General features: G+C 48.0%; 1 protein-coding gene and 1 long non-coding RNA gene across 10 annotated transcripts in view; one reads left to right on the top strand and one right to left on the bottom strand.

Annotated features, from left to right (window-relative positions):
• The window catches only part of LOC140499029 (galactosylceramide sulfotransferase-like), a 32,164-nt gene that overhangs the window by 8,861 nt on the left and 3,633 nt on the right, over window positions 1-19,670 (bottom strand). For 6 of the 9 annotated variants that reach the window (XM_072599949.1, XM_072599951.1, XM_072599948.1 and 3 more), the window contains one exon: window positions 2,175-2,305. In XM_072599949.1, coding sequence (XP_072456050.1) covers window positions 2,175-2,296 — 122 coding nt within the window. In that variant the 5' untranslated portion in view covers window positions 2,297-2,305. Of the gene's footprint in view, window positions 1-2,174; window positions 2,306-12,426; window positions 12,467-13,481; window positions 13,552-18,055; window positions 18,268-19,670 lie in introns of those variants that run through there. The other 3 variants (XM_072599944.1, XM_072599945.1, XM_072599943.1) reach the window with 3 other exon arrangements.
• Window positions 734-19,132, top strand: LOC140499034 (uncharacterized). Its single transcript, XR_011965249.1, has 3 exons — window positions 734-911; window positions 1,080-1,132; window positions 18,835-19,132. It is a non-coding gene; the product is annotated as an uncharacterized lncRNA (long non-coding RNA).

Raw genomic sequence — 19,670 nt, 5'->3', positions numbered from 1 at the left:
GTGAAATAAAGGCTTCTCATCAGCTGTTATGTATCTGCCACATTGAAGGCAGGTAGGAATGAGTGAATGAATGGAAAAGTAGGGATTAAGCACATTTGCCAAACACTGAGGATAAAGATACAAATGCAAAGCCAATGGCTAGCCTCAAGAAGTGCCCAGTCCAGGCTGCTTACACCTTACTCTCCACCAGGTACTCTGACTGCCATGACACCGACCATCCTGGATGTTCCATGAACAAGACCCTCCATCTCCAGGCTCTCAGCATTGTCTCTGGCCGTCCCCCATGCCTTGAGCACTCTTCCTTTTCTGCTCCAACTACTGACCTCTCTGTTAAGTCCCAACTAGATCCCACCTTTTACAGGAAGCCTTTCCCAACCCCATCTCCTTCCAGTGCCTTCCCTCTCTTCATTGTTGCCTACTTATCCTGTCTAAAATTTGCTTTGTACATATTTGCTTGCCTGTTGTCTCCCCCTCTGGATTGTAAGCTACTTGAGGACAGGAGCTGTTTTTTGTCTCTTTTTGTATTCTCAAAGCTTAACATAATGCCAGGCACACAGTAGGCACTTAATAAATCTTGATTGATTGACTGGTTAAGGTCAGAAAACTGGAAAACAGGGGAGAGGGTTTGCATGAAATGTGAGGTGGCCAGGCAGCTAATAAAAAGAAAAGCATGGCTGGGGCGGGTCCTGGTGACCATGGCAACTACAGTGTAGTCTCAGGATGGCAACAGCCTAATCCTAGCAACCAAAGGTTGACCACTCAGTGCTGTGCTAGAGCAGCTGAAACTTCCAAGATTCAGCTGGGAAACTATGGATGATCCATGGCCCCAAAGAGGGAGCTTCAGCTCTACAGAGATGGCACCATTTGATCCAATGGCTGGATAAAAAAAAGGATACATTGTTTCTACGCAGGTCCAAAGGCATTTTTATATTTATTGTGTGTATGCGTATACCTGTGTACGTGTGTGTGTGTGTGTGTATAAATGGAGAAAGCAAGAGAGAATCCGTTTCAAAGGGTTGATGGGTTTTGCTGGATGTTTTCCCCTTCTTCCACTTTTTAAAACAATTCTCTGTTTTAAGGGATGGCTCTCTGAGACACTGGAGAGGAGGGAAATCTACAAGAGGAAGTACAGGTAACATAAAACAAAAAATCTCAATAAGCTACGTTATTTAAATGTGTCTTGGTTAAAAAAACTCTAAAAGAATGCCAATGAAAACTGTGTGAATATAAGTCCCAATGTATTCAAATTAACACTATTTGAAGTTATAATTATGTAGTGTGGTCATTGGTTTCAGTCTAATAGAAATATGCCATGTGAATTTGAATAATGCAAACACAGGTTATTTGTACTAACTGAGACCTAGTTGTGCATGTACATATATGTATATATGTATGTATACACACACACACTCACACCTAAAGATGGGGAATTATCTCCCCTTTCTCCAGATGATCCTGGAAATCAATCAGTCATTGATCCAAGGCCCAGCTAGTGAAGGTAAGGCTGCCTGGTGGAACCAAAGGGGCCCAGTGCAAGCAGCCCCTGAGTCAAACCTTTGGTCCTCATGATCTTGGGGCACAGGGCATGGCTTTCACACAACTAACTATCACAGTTTGATCACTTAGGACACAGACAGGAAAAGAACTATCATAAACCAATTACCAACTTCCTCTGTTCATTGCCTCCTCCCATTTTAATTCCACTAACTGGTGAAAGGTCACAACATCAAATAACTAAGGGGAGCTAGGGATCCCTTTGACCCACTTTTGGGGAAAAGGAGACATTAGTATATTTAGAGATTGTCCTGGGGTAGCCCCTGGGCAATGACCCAGAGAGAGAAAGTGAGCCTTTGGGATCAGCCCCAAGATCAGAACCATGTTCATGTGAACCCTGAGCCTTGAGGGGCTCTTAGCTTGTAATTCTCTATTCTAACACCCCTCCAGTTCTGACATTCCCTGTTCTGAGGCTCCTCCCAGGTACAACAACCTGTAGATCCCCACCCACTGCCCTGCCCAAGCTTACTCTTGGTTAAGCTGTAAAAGCACCTGGATTGGATGTTCCAAGTCCCCAAGTCTCTAAGTTCTCCCAGGATCAGAGCTGTTTCCTTTAATGGAATGTGTTCTTCCTCCCCTTCCCCATTCCCTCTATGCCCCTCTCCCTCTCCCCCACTCACTCGGTCATGCTGACTTGTAGGGGAGCCACATAGGCATAGAACAGCAGAAGGAAGCCGGTGAAGAGGCATCCTAGTATGAGCACCTTTGCCATGGAGTGCCAGGGTTTCCTCAGAGAAGGCATCTCAGTAACCTGGGGAAGAGAGAAGGGTGGGGCAGGAGCCCTGAAGTTAGTGGCCATCTCCCTCTCCCTCCCCCCATCCCCACATACATATCCAGGCTATAGACTGTGAGTTCCTCCAGCCTGGACTGTCTTTTGCCTTCCTGTGTATCCTGATCGCCAGCCATGGCTGGCACAGTCAAGTATTCAGTAAATATGGACTGCCTAAATTGTTTCATGTCGTCTCTCCCATTGGACTGTGAGGTCCATGAGGGCAGAGACTGTCTTTTGGATTTTCTTATTATCGCCAGTGCTTAGCATGGTGCCTGTATGCAGCAGGCACGTAGAAATAGCCTCATTTTAGAGAAGAGGAAGTGAAGGTCGAGAGAGAGGAAAGGACTTGCCCAAGGTTACAGAGGAATGGCCAAACTGAGACTCGGATCCAGATCTCCAGATTCCAGAATCAGAGATACAGGGCACAGGCATCATCAGTTTGGTTTTTTTTTAAATTTATTTATTTCTTTATTTATTTAACTTTTAACATTCATTTTCACAAAATTTTGGGTTACAAATTTTCTCCCCTTTTGTCCCCCCCCCCCAAACACCAAGCATTCTAGTTGCCCCTATGACCAATCTGCTCTCTCTTCTATCATCCCTCTCCGCCCTTGTCTCCAACTTCTCTTTTGTCCTGTAGGGCCAGATAACTTTCTATACCCCTTTACCTGTATTTCTTATTTCCTAGTGGCAAGAACATTACTTGACAGTTGTTCCTAACACTTTGAGTTCCAACTTCTCTTCCTCCCTCCCTCCCCACCCCTTCCCTTTGGAAGGCAAGCAATTCAATACAGGCCAAATCTGTGTAGTTTTGCAAATGACTTCCATAATAGTACTGTTGTGTAAGAACTAACTATATTTCCCTCCATCCTATCCTGTCCCCCATTACTTCTGTTCTCTCTTTTGATCCTATCCCTCCCGATGAGTGTCGACCTCAAATTGCTCCCTCCTCCCCGTGCCCTCCCTTCCATCATCCCCCCCACCCTGCTTATCCCCTTATCCCCCACTTTCCTGTATTGTAAGATAGGTTTTCACACCAAAATGAGTGTGCATTTTATTCCTTCCTTTAGTGGAATGTGATGAGAGTAAGCTTCATGTTTTTCTCTCACCTCCTCTCTTTATCCCTCCACTAATGAGTCTTTCGCTTGCCTCTTTTATGAGAGATAATTTGCCCCATTCCATTTCTCCCTTTCTCCTCCCAATATATTTCTCTCTCACTGCTTGATTTCATTTTTTTAAGATATGATCCCATCCTCTTCAATTCACTCTGTGCACTCTGTCTCTATGTGTGTGTGCATGTGTGCATGTGTGTGTGTGTAATCCCACCCAGTACCCAGATACTGAAATGTTTCAAGAGTTACAAATATTGTCTTTCCATGTAGGAATGTAAACAGTTCAACTTTAGTAAAGTCCCTTATGACTTCTCTTTGCTATTCACCTTTTCATGCTTCTCTTCATTCTTGTGTTTGAAAGTCAAATTTTCTTTTCAGCTCTGGTCTTTTCATCAAGAATGCTTGCAAGTCCTCTATTTCATTGAAAGACCATTTTTTCCCCTAAAGTATTATACTCAGTTTTGCTGGGTAGGTGATTCTTGGTTTTAGTCCTAGTTCCTTTGACTTCTGGAATATCCTATTCCATGCCCTTCAATCCCTTAATGTAGAAGCTGCTAGATCTTGTGTTATCCTGATTGTATTTCCACAATACTTGAATTGTTTCTTTCTAGCTGCTTGCAATATTTTCTCCTTGACCTGGGAACTCTGGAATTTGGCCACAATGTTCCTAGGAGTTTCTCTTTTTGGATCTCTTTCAGGCAGTGATCTGTGGATTCCTTGAATACTTATTTTGCCCTCTGGTTCTAGAATATCAGGGCAGTTTTCCTTGATAATTTCATGAAGGATGATGTCTAGGCTCTTTTTTTGATCATGGCTTTCAGGTAGTCCCATAATTTTTAAATTGTCTCTCCTGGATCTATTTTCCAGGTCAGCTGTTTTTCCAATAAGATATTTCACATTATCTTCCATTTTTTCATTCTTTTGGTTTTGTTTTGTGATTTCTTGGTTTCTCATAAAGTCATTAGCCTCCCTCTGTTCCATTCTAATTTTGAAAGAACTATTTTCTTCAGTGAGCTTTTGAACCTCCTTTTCCATTTGGCTAATTCTGCTTTTGAAAGCATTCTTCTCCTCATTGGCTTTTTGAACTTCTTTTGCCAATTGAGTTAGCCTATATTTCAAGGTGTTATTTTCTTCAGCATTTTTTGGGGTCTCCTTTAGCAGGGTGCTAACCTGCTGTTCATGCTTTGACTGCATGTCTCTCATTGCTCTTCCCAGCTTTTCCTCCACCTCTCTAACTTGATTTTCAAAATTCTTTTTGAGCTCTTCCATGGCCTGAGCCCATTGAGTGGGTTGGGATACAGAAGACTTGACTTCTGTGTCTTTCCCTGATGGTAAGCATTGTTCTTCCTCATCAGAAGGGAAGGGAGGAAATACCTGTTCACCAAGGAAGTAACCTTCTATAGTCTTATTTCTTTTCCCTTTTCTGGGCATTTTCCCAGCCAGTGACTTGACTTCTGAATATTCTCTTCACACCCACTTCTCCTCCTGATCCTCCCAGCCAGCGCTTGGGGTCTGAGATTCAAATGCTGCTGCCCAGCCTCAGGGCTTTGGGCGGGGGCAGGGCTGCTATTCAGTGTGAGATTAAGTTCAGGTGCTCAGGTGGGGGCAGGGCTGCCTCACGGACTCAGTTCCCTCGGGGGGGCGGGGAGGGGTTTATGCAGAGACCTTCAACAATGGATCCAGGCTCCTGCCTGCTTGGGGAGCCCCAGTCTGCTCCCGCCTCTGCTGTTGCCTCCCGAGGGGGCCTGAGTTATGGGGGCACCCCACTCTCCTCTCGACCCACCAAAGAGACCCTCTCACCAACCCCCATCACCTGTGGGTGGAGGGACCCACGTGGCCGCTGGAGATCCCGTCCCTGAAGCCAGCTCGAATCTGCTCCTCCTGGTGCCGCGGCCACGGCAGGGCTGTGCTCGGCTCCCAGTCCACAGTGCGAAGGACCTTTTGAGAGAGGTTTGCAGGTCCCTCTGGAACAGAAATCTCCTTCGCTCCACTGTTCTGTGGCCTCTGCTGCTCCAGAATTCACCATGAGTTCCTTTTTACAGATGTTCTATGGGTTGTGGGTTCAGAGCTATGTGTATGTGCGTCTTTCTACTCCACCATCTTGGCTCCGCCCCCCATTTTCTTCTTTTAAAAAGCTGTATTGACATCTTGTTTAATTAAATTTTATTTTTTTAATTAGCAAAAATCTACCTTTCTGTCTCCAATCTATGGCCCCCTCTAACTGAGGAGGAAAGAAAAACAAAACCTCTACGTTTAGGCAATGTTTAGACATGTTTAGGCAATCAACACAACCTCCCCATTGGCCATGTTCAAAAGAAAAAGACATAGATATGTGTGTATATGCACATATATGTAACCACACACACACACACACACACACACACACACACAATGTGCTTCATTCTGCACTTTGAGTCCTTCACCTCTCTCTCAGGACATGAGTAGCAAGTTTTATCATTGGTCTTTCTGGAATCAATGGTTACTCATTTCTCTGATCAGAATTTCTAAATCTTTACAAAGTGATTGACATTGTGTACACTGTTCTGGTTCTGCTCCTTTCCCTCTGCATCAGTTCAGACAGTCTCTTCAGGCTTCTCAGAAACAACCCCCTTCGTCATTTTTTATAACATAACAGTTTTCATCATGTTTATATATCTTAAGATATTTAGCCACCGCCTCAAAACCCTTATTCTTTACCACCTTGAAAAGAGTTATAAATGTTTTTTAATATCCTTAAAATTCATGTTGTTCTCCAGTGGTTATGTCTGACTCTGTGACGCCATTTGGGGTTTTCTTGGCAGACACACTGGGGTGGTTTGCCATTTCCTTCTCCACATCATTTTATAGATGAGGAAACTGAGTCCAAAAGGGTGAAGTGACTTGCCCAGCTAGGGTCACACAGCTAGGAAGTGTCTGAGGATTTGAACTCAAGAAGATGAGTCTTCCTGTTTCCAGACCCAGTGCTCTGTCCAGAACACCACCTAGCTATTCATGTTGCTTATGACTAATCCCTTCCTTAAAATACTTTTTCTCTAAGTCTCCTTCCCTACCATTCTCCTTTTCCTTCTCAATTCTCTGTTGAGTGTGTATGTATGTGTGTGTCTGACCAGTTCAGATGAGTGAGGTTCAAGTGTCAACCAGTCCCCCCTTGACTTCCTTGTTTGTCTAGATATCTATTTATGCATTTCAACTATGTGAGATAATTTTCTCTAGCCTCTTTCACTCCAGCACCATATTCCTCTTCCTTTGCCTTTCCATTCTTCTTTTTAGTTCATCAAGACGTAACAGAACCCCTCCCAAGCCTTGTCTAATTAGACTCCTTCTATAACTCCTGAGGATGATAAAATTCAGAGAAGACATATTTATCCCCTCCATTTGAATGTGAATGCATCTGTGTTTAGTCCCTTATGATTATTGATTCAAGTTTACCTTTTTATGTTTTCCTTATGATGGTTTATTTATGTTTACCTTTTTATATTTCCCTTAACTCCTATGTTTGAACTTCAAAGTTTCTATACAGCTTTGGTATTTCCACCTGGAATGCTTGGAAGTCTTCTATTTCATTAAAGATCCATATTTTCTCCTTTATCATTATATACTCAGTGTCGGTAGGTAAGTTATTCTTGGCTGTAATCCTATGACCTTTGCCTTCTGGAATATTGCATTCCAATATCTACATTCCTTCACAGTGGTGGCTACTAACTCATGTGTGATCCTGATGGTGGTTCCTCAGTACTTGAATTCTTTTTTTCTGGTGCCTTGCAATAATTTTTCTTTGAGCTGGAAGTCCCAGATTTTGGTTAAAATGTTCTTGGGGATTTTCATTTTGATGTTTCTTTCAGGAGATGGATTCTTCCTATTTCCACCTTGCCTTTTAGTTCTAAGAGATCTGGGAAGATTTCTTCAAAGATAATGTCTAAGCTTTTTTTTTTTTTTTTTTGGTCACACATCCAATAATTCTTCATTTTTTTCTCCTCAATCTGATTTCCAGGTCAGTTTTTTTTTAATATGAGATAGCACATGTTTTCTATTTTTCAGTCTTTTGGTTTTGTTTTAATATTTCTCTTTGTCCCATGGAATCATTGGCTTTATTTGGTCCATCATAATTTTCAGGGAGTTTGTTGCTTGAGCAAAGCTTTGTGCCAAACTGTTAACTCCCTTTCCATGAGGCTACTTGTTAAGGTTATTGTGATTATTCTTGTTTACTAGAATATAATTAAATTCCTGAAGTGTAACAGCTGTTCTCTTAATAGATACTTCAGATTTACTCAGTGGAAGAGCATCCCTCCTATTGGTCTGATCAGCCATAGTCAGACACACTGAAGCTTCACTTTGTCATCGTGATGTTATTTTGGTCCTCTTCGAGAATGAAGGACGACAACCAACCAACTCAGTGGAACATTTCAGATACAGAAGGGAACCTCAGAGGCTTTCTCATCCAACCTGCACCTGAGATCCCCTCATAGTTTTGGAAGGTGGAGGAAAGGATAGGTTGGGAGTGGGGAGAAGAGATTAAAGAGAGGGCAACCTGTTAGGAAACTACTGGAAACAGTTCAGGTGAATGGCCTATCTTTCAAGAAGGTCCAGCAGGCTCTTGAAAAAGATGAAACTGTTTCTCCAATCAGATTGGAAGGGAAGCATGAAACTGATTGAAGCCTTTGGGTAGCTAAACCTGCTAGCCCTGAATTTGGTTCATGAGGCTCAGGGGAGACTTTGTGGAGTGTAAGCCCATGGAGAGTCAGGAGGAGCTGCCTCTATTATCTGGATGTAAAGCTCTTTGATTCTTAGGAGATGCCTCCTTCATGATAGGACTCAGGTTTCCCTGATGAAGCTTCTTTCCTCTCACCCATAACATGGGGAGATTTTACCTAAAGGAAGACAAAATCAATCCTGGGACCTGATTGGCCCCAGCTCCCTAGTCATCTGAGGACATAAAAAGTCCTCTCCATGAGACATCAGGGTCTCTCAGACTTGGTAGGTACCTAAGACCTTATGAGTTGCCATAACCTGATGACCTATTGACCAAACAAATTTCCAGATGGAGATGAGGAGTTCATCTAGAGAAAAAAATGTTTCAGTGGGCCTCTTCCCCCCACCCCACCCCCCAGTATTAGCATAGTTTTCTTTCCTCTCCTCTACAACTTCCACTTCCCAACAAAGACAAAGAAAAAATCCTTGTTAAAAAAATAAGTCAAGTGGCATGAATTCACCTATTGGCCATGGTAGAAAAAAACATATGTCTTTGTGTCCCTCAAGAAGACCAGGTGGAGAATTCCTCCTCTCTCTTGGAGAGACACATGGTTGGTAATTGCATTAATCAGAGTTCTTGGCACTCAAAGTTTCTTTTCTTTACCATGTGTCCTTGAATAAATTGTTCTCCTGGGTTGGTTCATTTGGCGCATAAGTTCAAACTACCCAGGATTCTCTAAAATAGTCTTTCATCATTTCTTATGGTATAATAATATTCCATTACATTCCCACAATCTGTTCAGTCATCCCATTCCCTATCATGGACATTTGTCCCTTTCAAGTTCTAGTTCAAGTCCTTTTTTTTTCTTTTACTCCCCCCTTCAAGATCAGGAAATTTGTTTTCAACTATCCTTCCTCTTAAACCACTCCCTCTTCCAATTATCTCCCAACTGAGTTGAAGCATCTTGTGCATCTGTTCAACCCCCCTTTATCCATTTCAGATAAGAGCAAAGTTCATCTGGTGGCTCTTTCCCAAATCCTTCCTCCATGTTTGTATATTCTTTTGCTCACAGCTCCCAATTATGAAAAATCACATGTTCAACTGGCTTCGTCCTCCCTTCTGCAGTAATATACTACCTTAACTCTCTCTTCTTTTCCCCCTTTTAAAAATCTCAGAGAGAACCAATCAACTGAGATCCTCTGTTTTTCTTATTTAATACAGTTCTGAAGGAATATTTGTTTCTTCTCTCCCATTATTAGGTTATCAGTATGATATACAGCTCTCTCCAAGGACTCAAATAAATTTAACTTTCTATATTTCTCTAGACTCCAGTTTTTGTATTTCAAAATTCCTATTCAGCTCTGGTCTTTTCATTAGAAATGCTTGAAAGTCCTCCATTCCATTAGAAGTACATTTTTTCCCTGTAGGATTTCACTAAGCCTTGAAGGATTAAGTTTTTCTTTAGTTATAAGCCTAGACTGTCTTTCTGAATATTATATTCCAAGTTTTCTTCTCATTTTTAGTAGAAGCTGCCAGGTCCTATGTGATACTAACTGGTTCCTTAGTGCATGAACTCCTTTCTGGCTGTTCATAATATTTTTCCTTTGAGCTCTGAATTTTGAGTACAACGTTGATGGGACTTAGCATTTTGAAGTTTGTTTGTTCATTTTTTTCCAGAAGGAGAGGTGATCAATGGGTTCTATTTTCATCTTGCTCTTTGCTTATAATAGAGCTGAATGGTTCTCATTTGTGATTCCTTGGAATAAAGTATCCAGGCTTTTAAGAATTATGGTTTTCAAGGAATCCAATGTTCTTAAATTATTTTTCTTTGACCTGTTCTCCAAGTATCAAGTATATTACATTTTATTCTCTTCTCAATTTTTTAAAAACTTTGTTCTACTATTTCTTGCTCTTTCATGGAGTTATTGGTTTTTGTTTGGTTTATTCTGCTTTTTAGGGAATTTGTGACTTAGGTAAGATTTACTGTTTTCCTTCTAAATAATTTATACTTCTTTGAATTCTTTAATCCAGAGCTCTTTTTTTAATCTTTGGCTTGATTTCTTCTAGGTATTCATGTAATCCTTATAAAAAAACCATTTTTTTCTTTTAGGTAAGTTGAGTCAATAAGCATTTATAAAGTGCCTGCCATGTGCTAAATGATGGGAATACAAAAAAAGGGCAAAAAACAGTTGTTGCTCTCAAGGAGTTCACAGTCTAATGAAGAATATTGAATGCAAATAACTATATACAAACAAGATATAGCCAGAGATGGCTCTGGAGATCATTCAAAAGGGAGGGAGAATAGGAAGACTGCTTGTAAAGGGCCAGATCTTAGCTAGGACTTGAAGGAAGGCAGAGATGAGGAGAGAGAGAATTCCAGGCATGAGAAATAGTCAGAGAAAATACCTCAGGTAGGTTGATGGAAGGTCTTGTTTGTGGAACAGCAAGGACTATGTCCCACAGGGCAGCTAGATGACACCCTAGTGCACAGAGCGCCAGGCCTGAAGTCAGGAGACTCATCTTCCTGAATTATAATCTGGCCTCAGACATTAGATGTGTGACCCTGGGCAAGTCACTACACCTTGTTTGCTTCATCTGTTTTTCATCTGTAAAATGAGCTGGAGAAGGAAGATGCAAACCACTCCAGGATCTTTACTAAACCCAAATTGGGGTCAAGATGAGACAGATATTACTGAAAGGACTGAACAGCAAAAATACTGGTCAGTGTCTTTCTTGACTTAGTCACCTCTCCGGTTTTAGTTCAGCCTTGCACCAAGTGCCAAGCCTTGGTCTTTGTTAGTCTCATCATGGGTCCCCTGGGTTCCTCCTCATCCTCCCAGTGTTAGACCTCAGAATCTTTGGGGTCTTCTATGAGGTCTCAGAACTTCTAGGGATGGGCTTATATTAAGTGTTAAAAAGCTGATCACTGACCCACTAAGAAGCTGCCAGGAGAGAATCCCAACTGTGTGCCGTTTCCAAGACCACCCACTCCATCCCAAGAGTGGGTGAATGTCTCCACTCTCCCATTTTCCTGCTCTGATTTCTCTCTCTTGTCTTTCCAATTCCAATTACTTGTTGTGTATGCTTTTAAAATGGGGTATCTCCAAATAAAGATATGCTCATTTAAATGACTTCAGAAGTCTTTGCAACTAAGAAGTAAGAAGGGGGCAGGTCAACGGTTATCTTGACTCTGCTGAATTTGAGCAGCTGACAAATCTCACTTCTGTCCTGATGAAGAGGGGTGATCAACAAGCCTTGACAAACAAATTCCCCCAAAGAAGAGGTTGAAAGGACTGTGGGCCTTGCCTTAACTCTCGGATCCTTCTGAGCCCACTGCTGTGGTTAGGTATAATATAACAGAATGGAGAGGAGAAGGCAACTGCCAAGCGGGTGACCCTCCCAAGGCTGAGCCCTATGCGTGGATACAAGTGTGGTCTAAAGAGAATCTGTTCCCTTTCTGAGGGGAGAGGGGAAAGTCCTCCTCAGCCAAACTCTACAGTCTATAGTCAATAATAAATCATAATTTCACATTTGCAAAGTCCTTTACAAATAGTATCTCATTAGATCCTTACAACAACCCTAGGAGGTAGGGGCTATTTCTAACCCCTCTTTTACAGCTGAGAAAAGTGAGGCAAACAGAGTTAAGTGACTTGCCCAGGATCACACAGATGGTAAATGATAAGGTCAGAATTTGAACTCAGGTGAGGTTCAGAACTTTATCTACTGCAGCACCTAGCTGCCTGTACAAAGAAAGAAGAAGGGGAAACTGTTGGTACTTGAGCTTCACTTCTCATCTGGACCCATCAAAGGAGGGAAAAATAAACAATTGTTTAAGTGACCCACTGATCACTGACGTGCTAAGAAGCTGCCAGGAGAAAATCTCAACTGTCTGTGCCTATCCAAAGACCACCCACCCCATCCCAACAACGGGTGAATGTCTCCACTCTCCCATTGTCCTGCTCTGATTTCTCTGTCTCTGTAAAATTGGGTACAGAAATATATTTTATACAACTGGGAGAGGAGACAAAGGGGAACGGGAAGATGAGAAGGGAGGTAAAGGGAGGGATTGGTTTGCAGCAAAAAAAGGATTCTAAAGATACTTCCAGCAGCTCTTTTTGTGGTGGCAAAGAATAGGAAATTGACGAAGTTGAATAAATAATGAAGTCACACATATAAGTGTATCATATTGCAAGCCACTCTCACGTGGTAGGAGAGACAGAGGGAGGGAGGGAAGGGGGAACTCAAAACTGTAAAAAGCGATTATCTAAACACTTTACATGTAATTGGGAAATACTTACATATCCGTCTCTATGTGTGTGTAGATAGATAGACATATACCTAAGGAAGAATATGAAAGTAAGGAGTACTGCTGCGCTGTAATAAGAAATAAGGAAAGGAGTGGTTCCAGAGAATTCCGGGAAGACTGGTCTGAACTGATGCAAATGTGGACAAAAGCCCACCCAGGCTCTCAGGGCGCCCATCGCCCACTCAGGGAAGGCTGCTGTGCAGAGGCAGGAGACAAGCAAGCCCACCCTGAAGCTGTCGGGCCTTTGGACCCCTGGGTGCTGCAGAAAGGTCCCTGACCCAGGCTCCACCATTCTGGGTTCCTATCCCAGATGCGCGTCCCCCCTGATGGGGGACAGTCAGCCCCCTCCCCAGGCCTGCCCTTACAGGGGGTGCCCTTACAGGGGTACCCTTACAGGCTCCGACAGAAGGCTCCCAGGCCCAGGCGGGTGAGACCCGAGGCCCCTCCCGGAGGTGTCCCCTCCCTCCCCGGGTGTCAGGGTGAGGGACGCGGTCCCAGACAGGGGCGGGCTCGGTCCCCCGGAGGGAGCCCTTGTCTGCTGTCCGTCTGCGTACCCCTAACGCTCAGAGCGGGCTGGACACACAGCAGGCCCTTCACTGGGGCTTGTAGACCCACTACCACCGGCATGGCCTCCTAACACGCGGGGCTTCTAAAAGCACGTGGCGGGGTGCGAGGCGGGGGGGCCTCAAGGGGTGGGAACAAGGGGGGCCCGGGGCCTCCCCCATCCTGGCCCAGCTCTCCCTGGGGGGCGGTCCGACCCATGACCCCCATGTTCTGTCCCTCCCCCCGCCTGCACTGGGCCGGCCTGGGGTCAAGCCTGGGGTGACCCCGAGCCCCACGTGGGGCTACCATCCGACAGCGGACGTGGGTCCGGGGGGAAGAGGCCGGGCCGCGAGGGCTCCCGGGAAGGAGCCTAGAACGCTCCCGCAGGGCTCCGGGTTCTAGACTCAGGAGGCCCTCGGTCTGCCTGAGGCTGCACTAACCCAAGGGCAGAGCGAGTGCTCCCCCTTCCCCCAGCCCCAGAAGGCCGCCCGGGGCAGTCCTCACCTCCCCCAGGCTGCGGTCCTTCCTCCTGGGCTGCATCAGGAGCAGCGGGCTCAGCGGCAGCGCCCCGAACGACCCCTAGGGGGCGCGGCAGGGCCGGGCGGCCTCCCCTCCCCCACCCCGGGAGGGGGCCGGCTAGCTCCGCCCCTCCCCCATCCCGGGAGGGGGCCGGCTAGCTCCGCCCCTCCCCCACCCCGGGAGGGGGCCGGCTAGCTCCGCCCACCTCACTGGCCCAGGGCGGGGCCCTGACCGAGGTCACCCAGAGCAAGGTACAAGCAAGCATTTATTAGGCGCCTACGATGTGCCCGGCTCTGTGCTAAGGAGACTTTACACTAATGATCTCCTTTGATCCTCATAACGACCCTGAGAGGGAGGGGCTACGATTATCCCATTTTACAGTTGGGGAAACTGAGGCAGACGGCGGGTCACGCAGCTAACGAGCGCCTGAGATCACATTAGAACCCAGGTCCGAGCCTCCTGGGCAGACCTGGGTCCCTCGGGTCTCACCCAGCTGCAAGAGAGCTCAGACCAGGGGAGGTCAGGGCTGGGAGGGGCCTCAGACCAGGGGAGGTCAGGGCTGGGAGGGGCCTCAGACCAGGAAAGGTCAGGGCTGGGAGGGGCCGCAGACCAGGGGAGGTCAGGGCTGGGAGGGGCCTCAGACCAGGAAAGGTCAGGGCTGGGAGGGGCCTCAGACCAGGAAAGGTCAGGGCTGGGAGGGGCCGCAGACCAGGAAAGGTCAGGGCTGGGAGGGGCCTCAGACCAGGAAAGGTCAGGGCTGGGAGGGGCCTCAGGCCAGGAAAGGTCAGGGCTGGGAGGGGCCTCAGACCAGGAAAGGTCAGGGCTGGGAGGGGCCGCAGACCAGGGGAGGTCAGGGCTGGGAGGGGCCTCAGAACAGGGGAGGTCAGGGCTGGGAGGGGCCTCAGGCTAGGGGAGGTCAGGGCTGGGAGGGGCCTCAGACCAGGGGAGGTCAGGGCTGGGAGGGGCCTCAGACCAGGGGAGGTCAGGGCTGGGAGGGGCCTCAGACCAGGGGAGGTCAGGGCTGGGAGGGGCCTCAGGCCAGGGGAGGTCAGGGCTGGGAGGGGCCTCAGACCAGGGGAGGTCAGGGCTGGGAGGGGCCTCAGGCCAGGAAAGGTCAGGGCTGGGAGGGGCCGCAGACCAGGGGAGGTCAGGGCTGGGAGGGTCTCAGAACAAGGGATGTCAGGGCTGGGAGGGGCCTCAGGCCAGGGGAGGTCAGGGCTGGGAGGGGCCTCAGACCAGGAAAGGTCAGGGCTGGGAGGGGCCGCAGACCAGGGGAGGTCAGGGCTGGGAGGGGCCTCAGACCAGGGGAGGTCAGGGCTGGGAGGGGCCTCAGACCAGGAAAGGTCAGGGCTGGGAGGGTCTCAGAACAAGGGAGGTCAGGGCTGGGAGGGGCCTCAGGCCAGGGGAGGTCAGGGCTGGGAGGGGCCTCAGACCAGGAAAGGTCAGGGCTGGGAGGGGCCGCAGACCAGGGGAGGTCAGGGCTGGGAGGGGCCTCAGACCAGGGGAGGTCAGGGCTGGGAGGGGCCTCAGACCAGGGGATGTCAGGGCTGGGAGGGTCTCAGAACAAGGGATGTCAGGGCTGGGAGGGGCCTCAGACCAGGGGAGGTCAGGGCTGGGAGGGGCCTCAGACCAGGGGAGGTCAGGGCTGGGAGGGGCCTCAGACCAGGGGAGGTCAGGGCTGGGAGGGGCCGCAGACCAGGAAAGGTCAGGGCTGGGAGGGGCCGCAGACCAGGGGAGGTCAGGGCTGGGAGGGGCCTCAGACCAGGAAAGGTCAGGGCTGGGAGGGGCCTCAGACCAGGAAAGGTCAGGGCTGGGAGGGGCCTCAGACCAGGAAAGGTCAGGGCTGGGAGGGGCCGCAGACCAGGGGAGGTCAGGGCTGGGAGGGGCCGCAGACCAGGAAAGGTCAGGGCTGGGAGGGGCCGCAGACCAGGGGAGGTCAGGGCTGGGAGGGGCCTCAGACCAGGAAAGGTCAGGGCTGGGAGGGGCCTCAGACCAGGAAAGGTCAGGGCTGGGAGGGGCCTCAGACCAGGAAAGGTCAGGGCTGGGAGGGGCCGCAGACCAGGGGAGGTCAGGGCTGGGAGGGGCCTCAGGCCAGGGGAGGTCAGGGCTGGGAGGGGCCTCAGGCCAGGGGAGGTCAGGGCTGGGAGGGGCCTCAGACCAGGGGAGGTCAGGGCTGGGAGGGGCCGCAGAACATTGAACGTCTGAGAGCTGAACAGAACCTTAGCCCCAACCGTGCCAGCGCTGCAGGCCCCCGCGTTTTCTAAATGCTCGAGCTCCTCTTCGTCCTGGGACCTCACAGCCCACTTTGGCTCCTTTTCTCTCTGGAGCACTTAATCAGGAATGCTGTATATTATAGCGATTCCTCTGGACTACAGCGCACGCTCCCAACCTGTTCTTCAGTCGTTTCAGTTATGTCTGACTCTCAGTGACCCCACTGGGGGTTTTCTTAGCAGAGGTACTGGAGTGGTTCTCCATTCCCTTCTCCAGCTCATTTTACAGATGAGGAAACTGATGCAGACAAGGTAAAGTGACTTGCCCAGGGTCACACAGCTAGGAAGTGTCTTTCCTCAGCCCTCAGTGGAGCCAGCCCACTAGGTCCCTGCACTGCTGGGAGAAAGCGGGGGAATATCAGCCCTACAGATCCCAGCCCCTAAAGGCCATCATGGAGGGCCCCCCCAATTGTAAGGAGAAAGAATCTGAGGACCAGAAAGGTCAAGCAATTTCCCTGAGGTCACACAGCACAGTGGTAGCAAGAGCTCAGCTTCCCATCCACACGTCACCATGGGATCACAGATTTAAAGCCAGAAGAGACCTTGGAAGTCACTGAGTCTATCTTCCCCCCTTTCCCCATTTTGCAGATGGAGAAACTAGGGCCCAGGAAGTGAGAGGGCTTGACCTTGTAGCCCATCTCCTCTCCCTTGGTGCCAATCAGTGTCGATCTCCCCACTTATCTGCTTGCCTGGAGTAAACAGTCCTCGAAGGGTCTACAACACCAGTCTCCAGCTCAGTCTCATTCCAGCCAGAATTCCTGCCAGACTCACCCAGAGGCCCCCAGTGCCATGGGGATGGGAGTTGCTGTCAGTCCCCCGTGTGAGGGAACTAAGGGGATTAGGACAGCAAAAGATTAATTGTGGAACTGAGTGAACCCCACTGACTCCTTCTTGTGACACGCTATAGGCATACCTCAGTTCCCTTTCTTTTCAATTATGCGTTTAGTCCAAATTCTGTCTTGTGAGAAATCTTAATTCAATCTAGGGAACTGGGGAAAAACCTTATTGCACTGTTTGAGCTAGCTCTGTGTGGCCAGGAAGCTGGACCACCTCTCCCTGCTGCTTAAAGACCCTTAACTAAGGGCCTCGGTTATGCTGACCCAAAAGTCAGATCCAAAGAGGGATACAAGCAGCTTTCTCACAATTGGACATCTCAAGAAACCCATGTCTTATCTGAAAACTGGCCCCACACTGATCAATCAGTTTTTGTTTCCACATTCCTTTGACTGAATACAGACTTTGGGGAGAGACAGAGGGGGACACCTTCTCTTCTGATTTCAGGAAATCACACATCTTTATTCTCTCTCTCCCAACTTGTCCCTAATCTTTCATCCAATTAGAAATCAGATCCCCTAAGGTTGTATTTTTTCCTTTTAATTAATTGACCTTTTTAGATTGTTTTTCATGTATAAAAGTCTGTCTCTTGTTTTCATGGTCCAGCCCTAAGCTGAGGAAAGTATGTGTTTGGATCCAGTTTTCTAGGGATATTTTCAGGCTTGTCCCAAGGATTGGGGACATTTAGTTTGCCAGAAGGACTGAGGTGATTTAGAATTAGGATAAAAATTTAGGTACTTTTCAAGTTTTCTCCCAGGGGTAATAAAGAAAGCTGGGTTCCAGCATCAGTAAGGTACCTGTGGGTTCCCCCTGGAAAGATTTTCGGTGGCACTGGACCAGGGGATACTCCCCATAGTTCTGGGAAGGACTAAACAGCAATGCTATTGAGTTGTGGAACATCTGACATAAATCTTCAAGAGATTTAAAGGGTAATTCAGCTTGATTTTCATTGATCCCTTTTTGCTATAACAAATTGAAAAGCTAGCCAATATGTGCCCTATTGTTTTGTCCAGGTTTTTGCAGAAAAGTCTTTGTCTTATGACTTGTTTAGTGTTTGTAGACGCTGTTACCTTGAAAGTTTCCTAAAAGGGAAAATGCAATCAGTCAAAAAAAACAGCTAAAGCTGCGAAGATGCTGGGAAAGACTGAACAGTTTCATACTGGAAGCAGTTGTCCCAGCAGGCAGGACTAACTCCCACTTTAAGCTTTAAGCGGGAGACTGGGTTATAAGAAAAGAGAAAACATGAACCCGAGCCACGCAGGTCCTAGAGACACCAGATTGCTGGGGAAGCCTCAGATCCATCCCCAGCCTCCCACCACCCACCACCTTGGTCCCTCCTCTCCTGCCTCGGTCCCTATGCAAACTGCCCCCTCGGCCCTAATCCCCAGGGTAACGGTCTCAGCTCCCCTCCCTCAGGGCAGGAAACCAAGAGTCCTCTGACCTTGAAATACTCACAGCGAAGAAGGAAGACAGAATTATGCCCCCACTGAGCTGCCAGGGAAACTGAGAGCCAGGTCAGAAAAGTTACTGGTCCGGGAGCATCCTCCTACCTTGCCAGGCAGGCTGTGATGGATGAGGGTGCTCTGCTGGGTCCCTCCCGCTGTCACCCCAACCCTCCTGAGCCTGGCCAGGTCCTGCAGAGCTGACTTTGCAGCTCTGGGAAGAGAGCCAGTCACCTGGCCCTGCCCAAAGGCTTGTAAGAATGGATGAATATTCATGAGCCTCGTGCCGGAGCCTCTATCTACCCCAGGTCCCTGCCTGGCAGGGCGACCTTGGGCCACTTCCTAGCCCTCCCTGAGCCTCAGTTTCTCCACTTCACCTCACCTCACTGCCCTCAGAATCCCAGGAAGTCCTTTGGCTAAAGGCACCTTGTCTGTGACAGCAGGAAGCTATCGATCCCTGGAGGGCCAGTGTGCCTAGCCAGGAGGAGGGAGGATGTGTGGTGCCTGGCCCCCAAAGGTCCCAGCACACACATCTGTGCATGGGGGTCTGGAAGGGATAACAGGAGCTCCAGAGGGGGGGTGGCACATGTCCCTGCCTGTCCAGCCAACTCTGGAATCCCAAACTCACCGGCCTCAGGCAGTTTGGTCCCCCTGCTCCTGACACCTAATCACCCCAGAAGCTTTACCCGAGACGGAGAGTTAAGAACTCAATTAAAATCCAATACAGAGATGAAAACTGCTGATCTGGACATCCTTGAGCTTTCTCTGACTCTCATTTCTCTCTCACTCCAGTCATTCCCCAAGACCTTCCCAGGCGCAGCTCCACCAGCTCACAGGCTGTGTGACCTTGGGGCGGCAGCAGCCTCTCTCTGGGCCCTCTCCTGCCTTTCTGGACTATCGCAATGTCCCCCTCCTGGCTCTCCGGGCCTCCAGCCTCCTCATTCCAATCCTCCCTTAAGACCTTCTTCTGAAGGACACTGACCTCTTCATCATCACAGCGCTGCCCTTCCCCAAAATCCTCCATGACTTTCTATTGTCCACAAGATTAAAAAATAAATAAAGGCTCCTTGCCTCTAATACAGTCTACAAAGTTACCGCGTTCATCTTTCTGAAACAGTTCAGGTTCTTAATGTGGTGTTAAAAAAAAAAAAAAAGAGGGAAGGTTTAGAATTTAGAGAGGGAAGGGAATCTCCCAGTCATCCTCAGCCGCCAAATCTGGCTTTGCCAAGGGACGGTTTGGCCCCCACCCGGCAGAGCCGGGTGATGAATAGCCCTGGGAGGAGGGAAGGAAGGAAGCCTGCAATCGACTTGTTAAAGAATTTGTCTCTACCGTTAGGATGTTAAAGCTTGAAGCCAAGGACTGTCTGGTGTCTTCATTGTCTAGTACGGTACCTGGTATATAGGAGGTGCTTAATAAAAGCTGGTTGATTAACCATTTGATTAGGAAGGAAGAAACAGAGGTTCAGAGAGGGCAAGGGGCTTTGCCCAGGGTCACAAGGAGAGGAAGTAAGTGTCAGAGAGTCAACCCCAAGGGTCTCACCTCTGACATTCTAAGAGCATCTGTCTATGGGAACCTGCAGCATGGTCCTCCAAGTGCAGCAGGAAGGGGTGGACGTGGAGGAGGAAGG

This window comes from Notamacropus eugenii, chromosome 4 (assembly GCF_028372415.1).
Source record: "Notamacropus eugenii isolate mMacEug1 chromosome 4, mMacEug1.pri_v2, whole genome shotgun sequence".
Classification (NCBI taxonomy): Eukaryota; Metazoa; Chordata; class Mammalia; order Diprotodontia; family Macropodidae; genus Notamacropus; species Notamacropus eugenii.
This window is presented reverse-complemented; position numbering and strand designations above follow the sequence as displayed.